Consider the following 18,406-nt stretch of genomic DNA (forward strand, 5'->3'; position numbering starts at 1 on the left):
GTGTGAGGAAAGGCTGAGGCACTTGGGGTTGTTTTCATTGGAGAAAAGAAGGTTTAGGGGTGACTTGATAGAGGTGTACAAGATGATTAGGGGTTTAGATAGGGTCGACAGTGAGAATCTTTTTCCAAGGGGGCATAGCTTTAAATTAAGGGGTGGTAGGTATAGGACAGATGTTAGGGGTAGATTCTTTACTCAGCGAGTCGTGAATTCATGGAATGCCCTGCCAGTAGCAGTAGTGGACTCTCCCTCTTTATGGGCATTTAAACGCGCATTGGATAGGCATATGGAGGATAGTGGGCGGGCTAGTGTAGGTTAGGTGGGCTTGGATCGGCGCAACATCGAGGGCCGAAGGGCCTGTACTGCGCTGTATTCTTCTATGTTCTATGTCTCTTTGTGCATTCCCCTGTGTGTTCCGATTACCAGCACTAACCTGTGTGCAGGAGGATGTGCCGGTTGAGGACTCGCTTGTGTGCTGTGGCAAAGTCACATTCACTGCATTTGTGGATCTTCTCATTGGCGTGCATCTTGCCAACATGGTCATTGTACTCCACAGGGTTGAAAGTTTTGAACGGGCAGAAGCTGCAGGCCAGTTCTTCGCTGCCTGGGTGACCTCTCCGCTTGTGCCGCCGGAAGACATGCTTGTTGGAGCAGACAAAGTCGCACTGGTCACAGTGGAAGGCATAGTGAGTCCTGCGGTGTGCTTCCATCCCTGCCTCTGTGCCAAACAGAGAGCCACATGTGCGGTAGCGGCACTCTATCGCCCTGGCACCGTGCACCTCCTTGAGATGGCGGACAAAGTCCTTGCGCTCTTCCGCAGTGTAAGTGCAGCCCCCCTCGAAGCAGTCCAGCGGCCGGCGCTCCTCCTTGTGTGTCTTCATGTGCTCCTTCAGCGAATTGCTGACAGTGAATTTCTCCTCGCAAGCCGGGCACGAGTAAACATCAGAGTAGAAGTTAGTGGTGTTCTCATGCATGCTGGCCATGTGTCGGTTCAGGGAGTTCTTCTCCACCGCGCTGTAGTCACAAAGTGGGCAGTGATGGGTCTTCTCACCGAGTTCCCGCATCAGGTGTACCTTCAGCTTGCCCTTGCTGGTAAAGAACTTTTGGCAGTGAGGGCATTGGAGACTGGGGTCCGGGAAATGCAGGTGAAGGTGCTCCACAAGATGTGTTCTCTTTTTAAAGCAGCGCTTGCATTCAGGACAGATGTGAGTCTTGTACAGGTGTTCCATTCCTTCCTGAACATCAACTGGCACAGGCAATCAAAAACAAGAAACAAAATAAAAACGTCAAAGAAATGTTGTAAAGCTAAATGCACACACATACAAACTATAAAGCAGCCAACATAATCAAAAACCTCTCCCAACTAGTTATACTCACTTCCATCAGGCAGAAGACACAAGTTTGAAAATGTGTACCAACAGATTCAAGAATAGCATCTTCCCCACTTTATCAGCCTTATGAATGGACCTCTCATATTAAAATTGATTTTTCTCTGCACCTTCTCTGTAGCTTTATCACTATATTCTGCATTCTGCTCTATTACCCTGATATTCTTATGTAAGGAATGACCTGTCTGGATAGCATGCAAAACAGTACTTTTTACTGTATCTCGGTACACGTGACAATCATCAATCAAATATAACTCTCACGATGCACCACCCACTCCCTGGCTTCCCATGGCTGACACTTCTTTCTCAACCAATGTCACTAAAACAAATTATGTGGTCATCTACCTCACTGACATTTGTTGAATTTTAGTCGTATGCAAATTGATTCTCGAGTTTTCTACAGCAATTGGAGAAAGTGAGGACTGCAGATGCTGGAGATCAGAGTAAAGAGTGTGGTGCTGGAAAAGTACTGCAGGTCAGGTAGAATCTGAGGAGCAGGAGAATCAGCCCTGATGAAGGTCTTACCACCGAAACGTCGATTCGCCTACTCTTCGGATGCTGCCTGACCTGCTGTGCTTTTCCAGCACCACACAACTTTTCTACAGCAATGTCTACAGTTGAAATTACCTTACTAGTTGTAAAATGCTTTGCGATACCCTGTGACCAAAGAGATTATACAAGATACAATTGCAATCAGTTATTAATTCACCTTTGAAATGTCTCTGTCTGAAGGATTTAGCTTCTCTGTTAGTACCTCTCTCTGAGCCAGTTTCCAGGAACAGCTCTTCTTCACACCTGGACCGCTTCCGCTTTCTGGACACTCTTTGTGTTGTGCTGTTACCTTGATTTGCTGCCTGTCTCCTTCCCTCCTGTTCCTCATTCCCTTTAGTAGCACCTGTACTCTTATCTACAAGCAAACAAACAATCTGCGTCACACTGCAGGACTCTCTACAAAGTGGTGAGCATCTTAGATGAACATTCTATACAGAATGGAAAGTTGGTGGACTAGTTCAGATGCAGCCTGATCCTTATAGTTGGAATTGTGCATGTAAGAATCCTTTTCTGTTGACCCACCATTTTCTAGTAGAAGTGAAAGGTCTACTTGAGGTAAAGATTTGACAGGCTTGGCTTGTATCCGCTGGAGTTTAGAAGAAGGATAAGAGTTGACTTGCTTGAACATACAAGTTCCAGAGTGGTCTTGGCAGGGTAGAGGAGGAAAGAATGTTTCCTCTTCTGACAGAATCTAGAACTGGGGGGTCACTAGGGTTAAAAAGTGACCCTCCAGTTCTAGACAGAGACAAAAATAACTTTTTTTCCTCACTGAAGGTCACGGAGTCTTCAAAACTCTCATCTTTGAGCAGTTTAAGACCGGGTTCAAGTCCCACCTGCTCCGGACGCGTGTAATGACATTTCTGAAAAGGCTGATTAGAAAATAGTTTTAGACTGAGGTGGATTGATGCTTGCTAAAGAAAAGGATGAAAGATTAGCAAGGGTAGCAGGAATGTGGGGGAAGCAGGTCAGCTATGATATTATTCAATAGTAACACAGGCTAGAGAGACCACTTAGCCTACTCTTCTTCCAAATTCTATGTTAGCAACTTGTGTCACATCATGTCAATGGCACAAAAGCAGCCATTCAGCCCAAGTGAGCCAAGCCAAAGTTTATGCTCTATGTCACCTTCCTCACATTCTACTTTATCATAACCTTCTATTCCTGTCTCCCTCCTGTCTATTTAGTATCCCCTGAAATTTCCCTATATTGATCATTTCAATGACTGCCTTTGGAACATTCTGGGTAAAGAATATTAACGGGTTAGAGTAGTAATAAACGGCTCCATTTCGGAATGGCAGCAGTGACCAGTGGGGTACCGCAGGGATCAGTGCTGGGACCACAGCTTTTTACAATATATATTAATGATATAGAAGATAGTATTAGTAATAAAATTAGCAAATTTGCTGATGATACTAAGCTGGGTTGCAGGGTGAAATGTGAGGAGGGTGTTAGGAGATTACAGGGTGACCTGGACAGGTTAGGTGAGTGGTCAGATGCATGGCAGATGCAGTTTAATGTGAATAAATGTATGGTTATCCACTTGAGTGGCAAGAACAGGAAGGCAGATTACTACCTAAATGGAATCAATTTAGGTAAAGGGGCAGTACAAAGAGATCTGGGTGTTCTTGTACACCAGTCAGTCAATGAAGATAAGCATGCAGGTACAGCAGGTAGTGAAGAAAGCTAATATCATGCTGGCCTTCATAACAAGAGGGATTGAGTATAGAAGCAAAGAGGTTCTTCCGCAGCTGTACAGGGCCCTGGAGAGACCACACCTGGAGTATTGTGTGCAGTTCTGGTCTCCAAATTTGAGGAAAGACATTCTGGCTATTGAGGGAGTGCAGCGTAGGTTCACGAGGTCAATTCCTAGAATGGAGGGACTACCTTACGCTGAAAGACTGGAGCGACTAGGCTTGTATGCCCTTGAGTTTAGAAGACTGAGAGGGGATCTGATTGAGACATAAGATTATTAAAGGATTGGACACTCTGGAGGCAGGAAACATGTTTCCGCTGATGGGTGAGTGCCGAACCAAAGGACACACCTAAAAAGTACAGGGTAGACCACTTAGGACAGAGATGAGGAGAAACTCCTTCACCCAGAGAGTGGTGGCTGTGTGGAATGCTCTGCCCAGAGGGCAGTGGGGGCCCAGTCTCTGGATTCATTTAAGAAAGAGTTGGATAGAGCTCAAGGATAGTGGAATCAAGGGTTATGGAGATAAGGCAGGAACAGGATACTGATTAAGGATGATCAGCCATGATCATATTGAATGGTGGTGCAGGCTCCAAGGGCAGAATGGCATACTCCTGCACCTATTGTCTATTGTCTCATTTCAGTCTTTCCAACAAGTGGAAACAGCCTCTGCATAACTATCCTCAAACAAACAGTTTGACAATTTTAATGACCTCAATCACTGCATCCCGTGGTCTTTCCTTTCCTGGAAAGATTTTCAATCTTTCTTGGCAAGTATTAGTTCTCGGTTCTGGCATCATCCTGGATAATCTTTTTACATCTTCTCATGTGCCTCTGTATCCTTTCTATAATATTTGATAGGTTGTACTAATAAGGGTGACATCATTTCTCTGTTTCTCAACTCTATGTCTCTAGGAATTAACATGAATGGTTGCTTTGTTTTATTAATCGGTGGCCCTGCTTTAAGTGATCGATGTATATGTGATCTTAGAGCTTTCTGCTCCTTTGCCCCATTATCCAAGTAGGATATGGCCTTCTTGTCTTTCCTACCAAAGGATAGCGCCTCATACTTCCCCATATTGAAATTAATTACTCATCGGAGCACCAATTTTGCAAGTTTAGTAACACCTGGCAATATTTTGTTGCATTCTTCCTCTGTATGAAATTATCTAAGAGTTAGTTACCACACATCCCACAGCATTTAATACTCAGGATTAGAAAAGATGCCTGCGGTATTGCTTACTGTCAATCGTGGATGCAGGTTCCTGTAAAAACAAAACCAGTTCTGGAGTTGAACAACTTATAATTTGTTATATAATTGTGCTGGGATGAATCCTGGTACAAAGGGATTTTTTTTGTCTTACAAGCAAAGGCTAAACAGATTGGAACTCTATTCAGTGAAATTTAGAAGCAAGACAGGTGATCTCATTGAAACATTTGGGATTTTTAAGGGGCTTGACAGGGTAAACGCTGAGAGGATGTTTGCCCTCATGGGAGAGTCTAGAGCCAGAGGGCATAGTCTCAGAATAAAAAAAGAGTAATTTAAGACTGAGATGAGGAAAAATTTCTTCTCTAAGACTTGAGTGTTTAGAACTCCTTGCCATGGAGCAAGCTATGGGGGCAGAGTTCTTGAGCATATTGATGACGGAGATGGATTCTTCATAGTAGTGATTCATGGATTACAGGGAAAAAGGCAGGAAGGTGAACGTGAGTAATGCTGGGTCAGCAACGATCCGATTAAACAGTGAGCAGGCTCAAGGGGCCTTTTGGTCTCATGAGAGGATGAGTTCTCAAAATCCAGATTGCTATTGCAGGACTGTTAGTGCAATGGTAAGAAAAATAGAACTACCTACCAGAGTGTACGGTAAGATGTTTCTTCAAGGCTTTGTGGTAGCGGCTAGTGAACTCACACATGTTACAGCCATAACCTGCTTTATCTCGATGTGTCCCACTGTAGTGTTTGTTCAGGTCATGTGCCACACAACTCTTGAAAGGACAGAGTTTACACGTGAATTTTTTTCCTTTCAGCCTCCCCCGTTTCTTGTGCTGGGTGAGGAGCTTAGCACTGGAGCAGGCAAAATCACACTGGTCACAACAGAATGGGTAGTGCCCACGTCGGTGCTCCTCCATATCTGCTGAGCTCTGGAATGTCAGTCCACAGGTCCGGTAAGGGCATGGAACAGCCTTGACATTACAACTGGTTCCCGCATGGTCAGGCTGCTCACCATTGCAAACCTCCACCTGGTCACTGTTGTGCGTGACTATGTGCTCCTGCAGGGCCTGCAACTGGGCAAACTCTTCACCACAAACCGGGCAAAGATACTTTTCCCAAGCACCGATGTCTGCAATAGCCAGGGAAAGCCCGTTTTCCTCGCTGCTGGTGACCTGCTTCTTGCAAGAGATCCTGGGGCGCTTTGCCTGTGATCTGCCTTCACTGTTGTGCTTGACAGACAGAGTACATTTAGTGTCCGGTTCATGATGCTGCTGGTGATCAGTCAAAAGGTTCTGGTTCTCAAAGCTCTTGTTGCAATGTTGGCAGCAGTGAAGTTCTTCCATTTCGATCAAATCATCTAGTGAGAACATAAAACTCTGTCAGTCTCATCATTTATCCAAGGGCCAGACTACATGTCAATGTCTTAATTGAGCACCTGTAGTGTAAGGTGTTAGACTCGGTCTGGAACTGAGAGGAATTTGTGTCTTTGCTCAAAAAAAAAACCAAAATGTTAATATGTGGGTGCAGCAAGTGATTAGGAAGGTAAACTACGCATCCGCTTTTATTTCTAGCGGGTTGGAGTACAAGAGAAATTTTGTTGTAATTTGTCAGCTTGTACTCCCTTTAGTAGCGATGAGCAGTGGATGATCTAATTCATTGAATAATACAGCGCAGGAGGATATTCAGCCCAATTATTCCATAATATCTCTCCACAAAAGCAATTCTACTAGACCCACTCCCTCACATCCTGCTATTTTCTCCCCTTTTCAAGTGTTTATAGAGCTCTTTTACAAACACCATGACTGAATCTGCTTCCATCACACCCTCAGATGAAGCATTCCAGATACTAACTGCTCACTGGGAAAAAAACATATGTTTCCATATGTCAACTTTAGTTCTTTTGGCAACTGCCTCTTGAAACAGGTATTCTCCAACTTTCAACTCTTCCGTCAACGGAAATAGTTTTATCTACTTTGTTCAGACCATCATGATTTTGAAGCAGACTCAACGTTCTCTTTTGGGAAGAATGAGATTAACTTATCCAAATTGATCCACATGTCCAAGTCCCTCATCTCTGAAAACCACCTGCTAAGTCTTTTCTGCAGCACCTTTACTATCTTATTAAAGTCACGTCCTGAATTGGCTATTCTGGATGGAGGCATTCCAATAGAGGTCTAATGACTATCATGACTAAAGGTCATAATAACTTGCTTGCCCTTGTAATCTACGCATTAATTCATACAACCCAGAATCCTGTCTGCAACAACAGCTTTTCAGATGTTTATGAAAATGATTCAACAGGGTCAACAGAGGGAACCTATTTCCTTCAGGAATGGCTGTGAGGAGAAATTCAGACATAGCCAATTTTTGTTTAGTAAGGAGATTAACATTGACGGAAGGTGAACAAAGTTCACTTACAGTTCTGCCATGTTCTATATGAATAGTCAGGATAGGCTACAGGGACTGAAGAGTCAGCTGTTTTTGGTTGCTCACAACCAGAAGAGTTATCACATACAACCGAATGGCTATTCCCACCACCAAACAAAATGTGATATTTTTCATCTATTAACCACCACCACAAAATCGTCATGTTTCCAATCAATTAGTCTGCATACAAAGCCCCTTAAGGGGAGATAGACAGCGAAACCAAAATGGAATTGAAAGGGGAGATAAGGCACTCGACCTCCTGCAATGTCCACATTTCTTTAAAAGCACTGAGGGAGCTAAAGGATTGGCTCATGTTCCTATCATTGAGGTCAGATGACTGGCTGCATTACAGATTTCACTGAGATTTGAGCTTCACTCAGTCCCTCATATACAAGTGACTTTGAATTGTGCCCCAATGCTGTTTAATTTTAAGCATGTGGAGGGCATCAATTGGGGTTTCAGTTTAAATACTTTTAAAGGAATACTTCTTTTAGTTACGTCTGCACCCAGTGGCCCTAGAGGACGTGGTGTTCACCTGCTCACCTGAGGTTGCTTGCAATTGGTGGGTAATGCAGGGACTGGCACACATCTGTCTCCACCCAAAACAAATCTTAACAATTTTAAACTTGCTTTGAACTTGTCCTTAAAGAACAATCAATGCTCCCATAAAAAGCTATAAACTATTCATTTGTTTAATTTAGTTCGATTGAGTTGTTTGGTTTTGAGTAGTGCTGAAAAACATAAATTTTGTCAAAACTTGCATCTTGCACAAATCAAGACAGTTCACATGAATACCAACCCAAGGGGAAAACATTTGTGAGAGGAGAGGAGAATGCTGATTGATTGGTAGAGACTTTGCCATGGAGAATACACCCATTAATGCTGATTGACAGATAATTTAAACAGTTTGCTTCAATTTCTATTTGGTCAACATCGTTCCCCGAGAAATGAACCACAGAATAGCTACTGCCTATTTATTGAGCTAAAACAGGCACAGAGCATGTACATGTTCATTCTGACCGTGAAGTATTTGCAACTTCCAGCACCCAGAAGTGTGCACAATACTGCTAGCACTGGCGATAATCCTGAATTGGCTGTCAGTGTAATTCTTCACAGACTTGGGACTATCCAGTGAGTGCAGTCCAATCGCAGAATCAGTATTAATATTGCATAGCGTCTTGTAATCTTTGCACATGTGAACTGTTTGGGTACATTGCTTGTTACAAACAGCTGAAGGGAAATACTGTTCTGATATGCTCACCAGTCTTAAGGACATAACGTCTATATACCTAGCATCAAGACAGCACAGACCTTCATATTTCTCATATACCAGAGAGAGTGTGTCATTTTGGCTTAACAACAACATCTGGTTCATGGTTAACACCACTCATGCTGCTATTGTATAGGTCATCACAAACCTTCCATCGCTGGTCAATATACACATCAAGATTCCTACATATGCACGTGCTATTAAACTGGCCTCAGAAACCATACAAATAGGACCTGAACTGATAAATTTGTTCCCAGATGTTTCATCAACATGCCAGGTAACATCATCAGTGAGCCTCCGATTAAGCGCTAGTGTTCTGTTCCGCTTGCTATTTATCTGTCTTGTCTAACCAGCTCAGCAAGCAAACTTATAACCTGATCACAACCTGAACTACAAAACTTTTCCAAAATTGCAAAGGGCCTGAGCTATTTGTTCACTGTGTAAACTTGATACTGAAATAGTGCTCAAAGTCATCTTGTTTGGTCCTGAAAAATACCCAGTCTACCTCAAAGGAAGGGCAACTTGTCAGATATTTAAGCAATAGGTAAGCCTCGCTCTTTCACTCTGTTCCTACATAGTAGCAACACTGCACTACTCAAGCTCTGTAGTACCAGAAGATGATTTATTTAGTACTTACTGGTTATTTTCAAAGTGCAAAGACATAATTTCCTTGGCTACTTCAGGCCTCAGATGGCACTGGAGAGCGAGTATGCGATGGCCAACAGCATATTTGAGACTGGGCCAGTGAGGTGTTATCGATACTGCAGGGTATTGTCTTCCCCCATGTTTTAATCTAACTTTGTAAGCTTCCTTTAAAACTTTTTGTTAGTACCTCTTCAAAGGCTGTCACTTATTAATTTGTTTTAATTTAAATTTTTTTTTATCATAAAGATTATGAGGAAACACTAATATTGCAATCAAGGCCAAGCCATTAAAGTGTTGGATTTAAAATCCATAGGAGTCTCCTTGTGCAGGTTCAAATTCTGTTAACTATGTTTTTAAATGTCACACAGTTTTATATTCCCTGGTGATTAGGATGTGATAGTTTCACTGCCACGGCCCAAGTTCGATTCCTGGTCAGGCAATTAAAGTTTATTTAATTTCGGGTCTTGCCGTGTAGTGATAGCGTCCTTATCTCTGGACTAGGAGATCTGGATTCAAGTTTGGCAGAAGTATGTGACAACATCTCTAAACAGGTTGAATAGGAAACATCTTTGAGGAAACACTTCTTGGTGCCTGTCATTTATGCAACTTTGAGCAGTCTGTGTTCCACAGAAAAACAGATGGCAGGTCTCCCTGCCTTATGAAGCTGCTCCTCAGGTTTTGGTTGCACCTTATAGGAGTAGAAACCTTGAACACGGGTAGGATATTTGGTTCTTCAAGCCTGCTCCACTATTCATGGCTCATCTGTAGTCATCTCAACTGCACTTTCTTGCTTGCACCCCATAGCCTCTGGCTTCCTTGCCTATCAAAACGCTATCGAAGGCAGGATGACGAAATTCAATGACCACTGTTTTCAGCTTCCACTGCTTTCTAGGGAACCGAATCCTACAGGGTAACACCACCCTGAGGAAAAGAATTTTCCTCACTTCAGTCTTTAAAAGGAAGACTCTGATCCTAAATGTAGACTCCTTGGTAAGAGGAATAACCAGGAGAAAGTGAGGACTGCAGATGCTGGGGATCAGAGCTGAAAAATGTGTTGCTGGAAAAGCGCAGCAGGTCAGGTAGCATCCAAGGAGCAGGGGAATCTCCTGCTCCTTGGATGCTGCCTGACCTGCTGCACTTTTCCAGCAACACATTTTTCAGTTCAAGAGGAATAACCAACCTAGTATCCACTTTGTCAAGCCCTTTCTGGATCATATGTGTTTCAATAAGTTCTCCTCTCATTATTTTACAATCCAATGATATAGGTTCAGTCTGTTCAATCTTTTCTCACGAGGCCTCCGTTCCAGGAATCAGTCGAGTGAACATTCTCTAAAGTACTTCTAAAACAATTGCATAATTTTTCAAATAACACACCAAACCTTTACAATATACTCCAGACGTGGTCTCACCAAGGCCCTGTACAACTAATCAATTAATTAAGTCTGCTCAAACAGTTCAAAAGAAGCATATACTGAATTTATACTATGGTCAGGTTAGGAGGTGTACGCTTGCAAAGGTGCATGTTGTAAATAAATGTAAGGCTGTGTAAAGATCAGGTCCAAAGCTACCTTTCACAAACTGGCTTACCAGAACAGAACAGTGTAACTTTATACATGACTAAAACAGTGTTTGCATTTAGTTTCCCCAGAGAGAGGGAAGGAGCACATCTATCTGTTCCATGTAATACCCACACAAGCATTTTACAGAAGGGGTCAGAGGAATGACCCTTTCCTAGCCCAGTGATGTAGAGGTTAATTGTACTTGTGCTTTTGCTACCTGCTCACCTTTCTATGCCAGTGTTTTCTTGGCATATCTCCAAATCTTCTTCTGCATGCATCAGCTCATACAAAATGCTGTTTTTCATCTCCTAACTCTCATCAATGTCCCACTCACCCACTATTTCTGTTTGTAGGTCTACACTGTCTCCCAATCCAGCAAAACTTGTTTGCGTGTTTTAGAATATGTAGCTTAATAAATAAGAGTTTAAACCGTAGAAATTAGGGCAAATGCAACACAAACAAGCTGGGAGGATATGTTTTTTAAAATTCACTCATGGGCAATGGGTATAACTGGCTTGCCCAGTATTAATTGCCTGTCCCTAGTTGCCCATTGAGAAGGTGGGGGTGAGCTGCCTTCTTGAACCACTGCAGTCCATGTGCTGTAGGTAGACCCACAATGCCATTAGGGAGGAAATTCCAGGATTTTGACCCAGCGACACCAAAGGAACGGTGATATATTTCCAAGTCAGGACAACGAATCACTTGACGGAGAACTTCCAGAGGGTGGTGTTGCCATATGGCTGCTGCCCTTGTCCTTCCAGATGGAAGTAGTCACAAGTTTGGAAGTTGTATCTCAGGATCTTTGGTGAATTCCTACAGTGCATCTTTTGGATGGCATACACTGCTGCTGCCACCAAGTGTCAGTGGTCACTACAATTTAAAATGTCAGAATAGAAGAGATAGATACATATAACAGTGGGTGGAGAAACTTAAAACAATACTTGATCTAACTGAAAACAGAAAAGGAAAACGGAAACAGTAAAACATAGTAAGGAAACTGACACTTCTGGTATTTTAGGAATCAAACTGAACCCAAGTCTCAGAAACTAAAACCTCTGGATAGACTGAAACTGGTTGAGCTAAATAAAAGGGATTCAAAACCATTTGAGCTCAGTAGTTGCAGCGTTAAGCTCACTGAAGACGACAAAGTAAAATGACAAATAGACTTACACTGTGAGCAATGTGAAAAACTGACCTCATCATTTGCCATATGGAATGCAGGCGAGGTTCAATCTCAATTTGAATTTTGTGATGAAACAGCAGTCGGAAGATTAACCAATTTGAAACTAGTGGAAGAATCTATAACGGTCCTCAAACTCTTGTGGCAGAGAAAGAAATCAGCCAAACAATAGATTAGTTTGAAAGTATTGAAAAAGTAACCAGAGCAAGGGACTAAAGAGAAGCTAAATTAAATTTTTACTTCAGAGCTGGATCAGAGAATTAGAAAGCTTCCAGAGGACTGAAGCATACTTTTGGGTAGAAGCAAGTAATTTTAAAATTGATTGCCTCAGAAGAGAATTCTTGGTCAAGTACATAAAATACTTTGTTATAACCTAAATTATTAAAGACAACTGGTTTTGTTTATCTTGTTTTCATAAATGGAGAGAAGTTGGGAAGGGTAGGTGTCCAAAAGGATCTGGGTCTCCTTGTGAACAAGTCCCTAAAAGCCAGCATGCAGATGCAGCAAGCAATTCAGAAGAAGTACGTTGGCCTTAATTGAAAGGGAACTAACATACAGGGGTAAAGAGGGCTTACAACAATTGTAGAGATCTTGGTGAGAAAACATCCAGAAGAATTAGAATCATACAGTTATACAGTATGGAAACAGACCCTTTGATCCAACTCGTCATGCCAACCAGACATCCCAATCTGCACAGTTTTGATCTCCTTAACTAAGGAAGGACACACTGGCCTCGGGAGGCCTCAGTGTAAACACCGAGAAAACAGGATTTTTTTTTAAAGGAGAGAAGGAGGGAAACTGGACCAGTGTTCTGAGCTTAAGACAGCAAGTGGTGATTTCAGTGAAATTTGCAAAAGTCTTACCTCTGACACAGATGTAAAAGAGGACATAATGTCTCACTGGAGAATTCAAACCAGAGGGCGCAATGTCAGAATAAGGGGTAGGCCACTTAAGACCAAAGTGCAGATAAAGTTCTTCACTTAGAGGCTGCTAAATCTTCTAATATTCTACCTCACTCAGAACATTCAATACAGAAATTGATAATTTTTTGAACACCAATTAGATTAGATTCCCGACAGTGTGAAGACAGACCCTTCAGCCCAACAAGTCCACACTGACCCTCTGAAGAGTAACCCACCCAGACCCATTTCCCTCTGACTAATGCACCGAACACTATGGGCAATTTAGCACGGCCAATCCACCTAATCCACCTCTGGACTGTGGGAGGAAACCAGAGCACCCGGAGGAAACCCACGCAGACACGGGGAGAATCTGCAAACTCCACATGGACAGTCGCCCAAAAGTGAAATCGAACCTGGGTGCCTGGTGTGGGGAGGCAGCTGTGCTAACCACTGAGCCACCGTGCCGCCCCAATGAAACGTCCTTATAAATTTGGGGTTGTGTTTAAGATAATCATGACTTTAAAATGTAGTGCTTAATTGAAGCATTGATTTTATGAAGCATTAAGGCCAGAGTCAGGTTCCTCAGGACAAATTTTGCCTGGAAAAGCCAAAGTAAGATTTGAATTACTCTGCCATTTGTGAGTATTCCCATTTGAACTAACTTGCAAATCAAAACAATGAAAGGTCCAGAGAAGGTGGCAGGTTTCTAGTTTGCAAAATTTAAATAAATTTTCAGTACAGGTACTAGTCACCTCACTCTAATGAGAGAACAGGCCTATGGTCCTGCAGGATTATGACGACTTTACCTTTTCTACTAGTGCTTGTGCAGGTTCAGTATCCGAACTTGTAAAAGACTAAACCCCCAATAGCTCCTCTGTACTAGTACACATACAACTAGCAGAGATTTTGTTTCAAAAAGGAGATTAAAACAAAAAATTACAGGTAGCCCCCGCTGTTCGAACTTCACTTTACGCTACTTCACATTTACAAAAGACCTACATTGGACCTGTTTTCATAAATCCAAAGAGGATTTTCACTTTTACAAAAACAGCGAGATTTTTCCCATATAAATCATGCATCTTCACTTTACACCATTTTCGCTTATGAAAGGTTTCCTGGAACGCTCTACTTTCAGATAGTGGGGGATGCATTACATCAGTACCAGAGCAGAGAACAGTTCTTTTAAAAGCAATGAACATCCACTTGAGGGCACGGACAGAACAGTACCAACTCTGACAAGTCAATCAAGCGACTCATTGATGATGTGATGATGCCATTCACTCAAAATAACACCACAATGATGCAAGAATTAGGAAATAAGAGAGGTTAAAATCGAGAATGGCATTTTAAATGAGGAAAGAGAGGACAAAATAATTTGAAGAAAGGAGTCTTAAAACAAGGACTCTCCATATGGGGGGTGTGCAGGAAAGTTGCATAGACCATAAGACCACAAGATATAGGAGCAGAATTAGACCATCGGGGAGGCATTCGGATGGGTATATGAATAGGAAGGGATATAGGCCAGGTGCTGGTAGGTGGAACTAGATTGGGTTGGGATATATGGTCCGCATGGAAGGGTTGAACCGAAGGGTCTGTTTCCGTGCTGTACATCTCTATGACTCTATGACCATCGAGCCTACTCCGCAAGCCAATCACGGCTGAATCCGTTCTCCTGCCTTCTCCTAGTTATACCTTGATCCCACTACCAAGCAAGAATCTATCTCAGTTTTAAATACACTCAGTGACCTGTCCTCCACAACCCTTGTCAGCAATCAGTTCCACACATTAACTACCCTCTGGCTGAAGAAATTGTTCCTTATCTCAGTTCTAAAGGGTTGTCCCTTCACTCTGAGGCTGTGCCCTCGGGTCCTAGTCAGTCCTACAAATGGAAACATCTTCTCCACATCCACTCTAACCAGGCCTCTCAGTATTCTGTAAGTTTCAATAAAATCATCCCTCATTCTTCTAAACTTTATCGAGTACAGACCCACAGTCCTCAACCGCTCCTCATACGACAAGTTTCTCATCCTTGGGATCATTCTTGTAAACCTCCTCTGGACCCCCTCCAATACCAGCACATCTGTCTTTAGATACGGTGCCTAAAATTACTCTCAACTTTGAATTTGATCTGACCACAGCCTTATATAGCTTCAAGAGTCCATCTCTGCTCTTGTATTCTAGTTCTCTTGAAATGAATGCTAACATTGCATTAGACTTCCTAACTACCAACTGAACCTGAATGTTAACCTTTAGAGAATCCTGAACTAGGACTCCACATCCTCAGTGCGTTAGATTTCTAAAGCCTTTCCTAATCTGTGGAATATTGTTTGCAATTCTGGTCTCTCACCTATAGGAAGGATGTTGTGAAATTTGAAAGGGCTCAGAAAAGATTTGCAAGGATATTGCCTGGGTTGGATGGTTTGAGCTATAGCGAGATGCTGGATAGGCTCGGACTGTTTTCCCTGGAGCATCGGAGGCTGAGGGTTGACTTTACAGAGGTTTATAAAATTATAGGATAAACAGACAAGATCTTTTAAGTGGGATGGGGGCTGTCCAGCACTAAAGGGTTTAGGGTGAGGGGGGGGGAAAGATATAAAAGGAACTGAAGAAGCAACTTTTTCACGCAAAGGGTGGTTCGTGTATGGAATGAGCTGCCAGAGGTGATGGTGGAGGCTGGTACAACATTTAAAAGGCAACTGAATGGGTATACGAATAGGAAGGGTTTTGAGAGAAAATGGGCCAAGTGCTGGCAAATGGAATAAGATTAATTTAGGATATCTGGTCAGCATGGATCATTTGGACTGAAAGGTCTGTTCCTATGCTGGACATCTCTATGACTCTATTTAGAAAATAATCGAGTCTTTCTCCTTCCTAAAACAGTGGTGCTACATTTGCCATTTTCCAGTCCTCTGGGACGTTCCCTGACTCGAGCAATTCCAGAAAGATCACCACCAATGCCTTTACAATCTGCTCAGCTATTTCCTGCAGAACACTGGGGTATTGTCCATCTTGTCTGGGGTGATTTTTATCTTTAGACCTTTCAGCTTCCCCAACACCTCCTCCTTAGTGATAGCCACTACACTCAACTCTGCCCCCTAACTCTCTTCAAGTTCTGGTATGCTGCTCATGTCTTCCACTGTGAAAACTGATGCAATGTGCCTATTCAGTCTGCCATTTCTTTGCTCCCCATTATGACTTCTCCAGCATCATTTTCCAATGTCTACTCTTGCCTCTTACCTTTTAGATATCCAAAATATCTCTTGCAATCTTCTTTAATATTACTGTCTAACTTACCCTCATTTCATCTTCTCCCCCGTTATTGCTTTTTCAGTTACAGTCTACTGGTTTTTAAAAGGCTTCCCACCAATCTTCACTACATTGTATGCGTTTCCTTTTGTTTTTATGCTATCCCTGTCTTCCCTTGTAAGCCATAGTTCCCTCATCCTCCCAAGTATGTTCTTCCTTGCTTGGGATGGATTTCTGCTGTGCCTCCCAAATTACCCCCAAAAACGCCCACCATTGCTGCTCCACCATCTTCCCTTCCAATCAACGCTGGCCAGCTCCTTCCTCGTGTGTTCGTAGTTACATTTACTCAATTGTAATACCATTACATCAGATTCCAGTTCCTCCCTCTCAAACTGCAGGGTGAATTTGATCATTATAGTCACTGCCCCCTAGGAGTTCCTTCATCTTAAGTTCCCTAACCAAGTCTATCTCATTTTACATCATCAAATCCAGAAGTGCCTCTTGCCTACCGGACTCTGCCACAAGCTGCTCCAAAAAGCATCAAGCTGCACCTCATAGACATTTCATTAAATCATTTTCTTGAGATCTGCTACCAATCTGACTTTCCCAGTCTACCTGCATAATGAAGATCCCCAGCGATTTTAATAGCGCCTTTCTTAAATGCTTTTTCTATCTCCTGATTTATTTTCTTCCCCGCATTCTGAGTACTGCTAAGAATCCAATATGTAACTCCCATTCGGGTCTTTTTTTGTTTGCAGCTCCCGAACTCTACCCACACAAAGTTTACACCTTCCAACTCTATATTAGTTCATGCTACCGATTTAATTTCATTTCTTAATAACAAGGCATCCTTGGATACTTAGTTCCCAGCCCTGATCCCCTTACAACCATATCTGTCATATCCACATCACATCTGCCAATTTCAATTGGTGCTACAAGCTCATTTACCTGGTTTCATATACTGTGCGCATTTAAGTACAACAACCTCAGTCCTGTGTTGACTGACCACCCCTTTTGTTGTTCCCTCATCTACTGTGCCTGAAGTTAGATTTCTAAGCCTTTCCATATTTTCTGGCCTATTACTTGCTCCAGAAACTTTAACCTCTGCTGAGTCCTTCTCCCCTTTAACTTTCACCATAAATTTTGTGAACACCTCCCCACCCACACTATTTAGTTTAAAGCCCTATCCACAGCCCTAATTATTGCAATTCGCCAGGACTCTGGTCCTTGATTCAGGTAGATCCTATCCCTTTGGGATAGGTCCCTCCTTCCCAATTCTGATGGCGATAGATGATTAGCCATGATATAATTAATGGTGAACCAGGTTCAAAGGGTCAAAATGGCTTAACCATACTCCTACTTTCAAGGTTTCTATCCTGACAGTACACAGGATGGTCTCTCTCTTGTACTACAGACCAAGTTAACATACCTGGGGGGTTGGTAGCTTCCTTCATTTTCTCATCCTGTTGGAGAGTTTGAGTGAAGTTCTGCCCATCATGCTGTTCGCCATTTTCTGATGGTTCCTGGGTGGACGCCACAGTAACCTCCAAGGTCAAGGTCTGGCATGTGACCTTGTGGCTGACCTCCATCCGAGGATCGGCACCCTGTCCAGTGTCGACCACAAGTTGAGCCATGTCATCCCCAAAGCACTCACTGCCATGGACACCATGAGGCTCACCCCTCAGCTCGATAATGCCATGCAGTGTGTAGTCTGGCTCGTCGGCAAATTCCGTGAAGATTCCAGTATTGTCCGCTATGCCCCCTCCATGCTCTTCCATCCTGACACAGATCCGTTGCACCTCCTTGGAGAATAGATCTATCAAAACATGGAAAACATGTCTGTCCTGTCAGAGTAATTGGAGAGAAACCACTTCTTGTGGTGGGGTGGAGGATCAGGAACCAGATTGGAGAGGACGGTGGGGAATGGGGGCGCTGGAATATGAAGACCTGCTCTGGTAGTGAGGGGGAAAGGGGAGAGGGGGTTGGTTGTTGGGGGTGGGTTTATTTTAATTGTATCAGTTTACGGAGGAGTGAGGGGGGTGGAGAGATGATTGAGGGGGATGGGGTGGGTTTTGGGGAGGGGTGGCTTGTCCCTCTAGGCCCTCCCTTGCCTGCGGGGCCCGCCCGCCTCCCTCTCACAGTCAGGACTCCTCCTGCGGCCTCCCTCACACCCGGGGCCGGTTACCCACCTTCCCCGAGGTCTGAGCGTCAGCCCCCAGCTGGCGGCGCCCTCCGCCTCCCTCACTGTCCCCGCGCTCGCGGTTTGTTTTCTGCCCGCCCGCCTCACCTTTTGTTTTTGCGCGTTCACCCCCCGCGGGCGACTAAATGCCAGAGAAG

The 18,406-nt window shown here is 43.3% G+C and overlaps 1 protein-coding gene across 4 annotated transcripts in view; it reads right to left on the bottom strand.

Moving 5' to 3' along the window:
• The window catches only part of znf142 (zinc finger protein 142), a 41,750-nt gene extending 23,344 nt beyond the window's left edge, over nt 1–18,406 (bottom strand). Inside the window, exons 1-5 of one of the 4 annotated variants that reach the window (XM_043694345.1) lie at nt 18,357–18,406; nt 17,499–17,885; nt 5,481–6,197; nt 2,095–2,292; nt 431–1,243 (exon numbers count right to left, since the gene is read on the bottom strand). In XM_043694345.1, the coding sequence (XP_043550280.1) occupies nt 431–1,243; nt 2,095–2,292; nt 5,481–6,197; nt 17,499–17,847 (2,077 nt within the window). In that variant the 5' untranslated portion in view covers nt 17,848–17,885; nt 18,357–18,406. The other 3 variants (XM_043694344.1, XM_043694346.1, XM_043694347.1) reach the window with 3 other exon arrangements.

This window comes from Chiloscyllium plagiosum, chromosome 7, assembly GCF_004010195.1.
Source record: "Chiloscyllium plagiosum isolate BGI_BamShark_2017 chromosome 7, ASM401019v2, whole genome shotgun sequence".
Taxonomy (NCBI): domain Eukaryota; kingdom Metazoa; phylum Chordata; class Chondrichthyes; order Orectolobiformes; family Hemiscylliidae; genus Chiloscyllium; species Chiloscyllium plagiosum.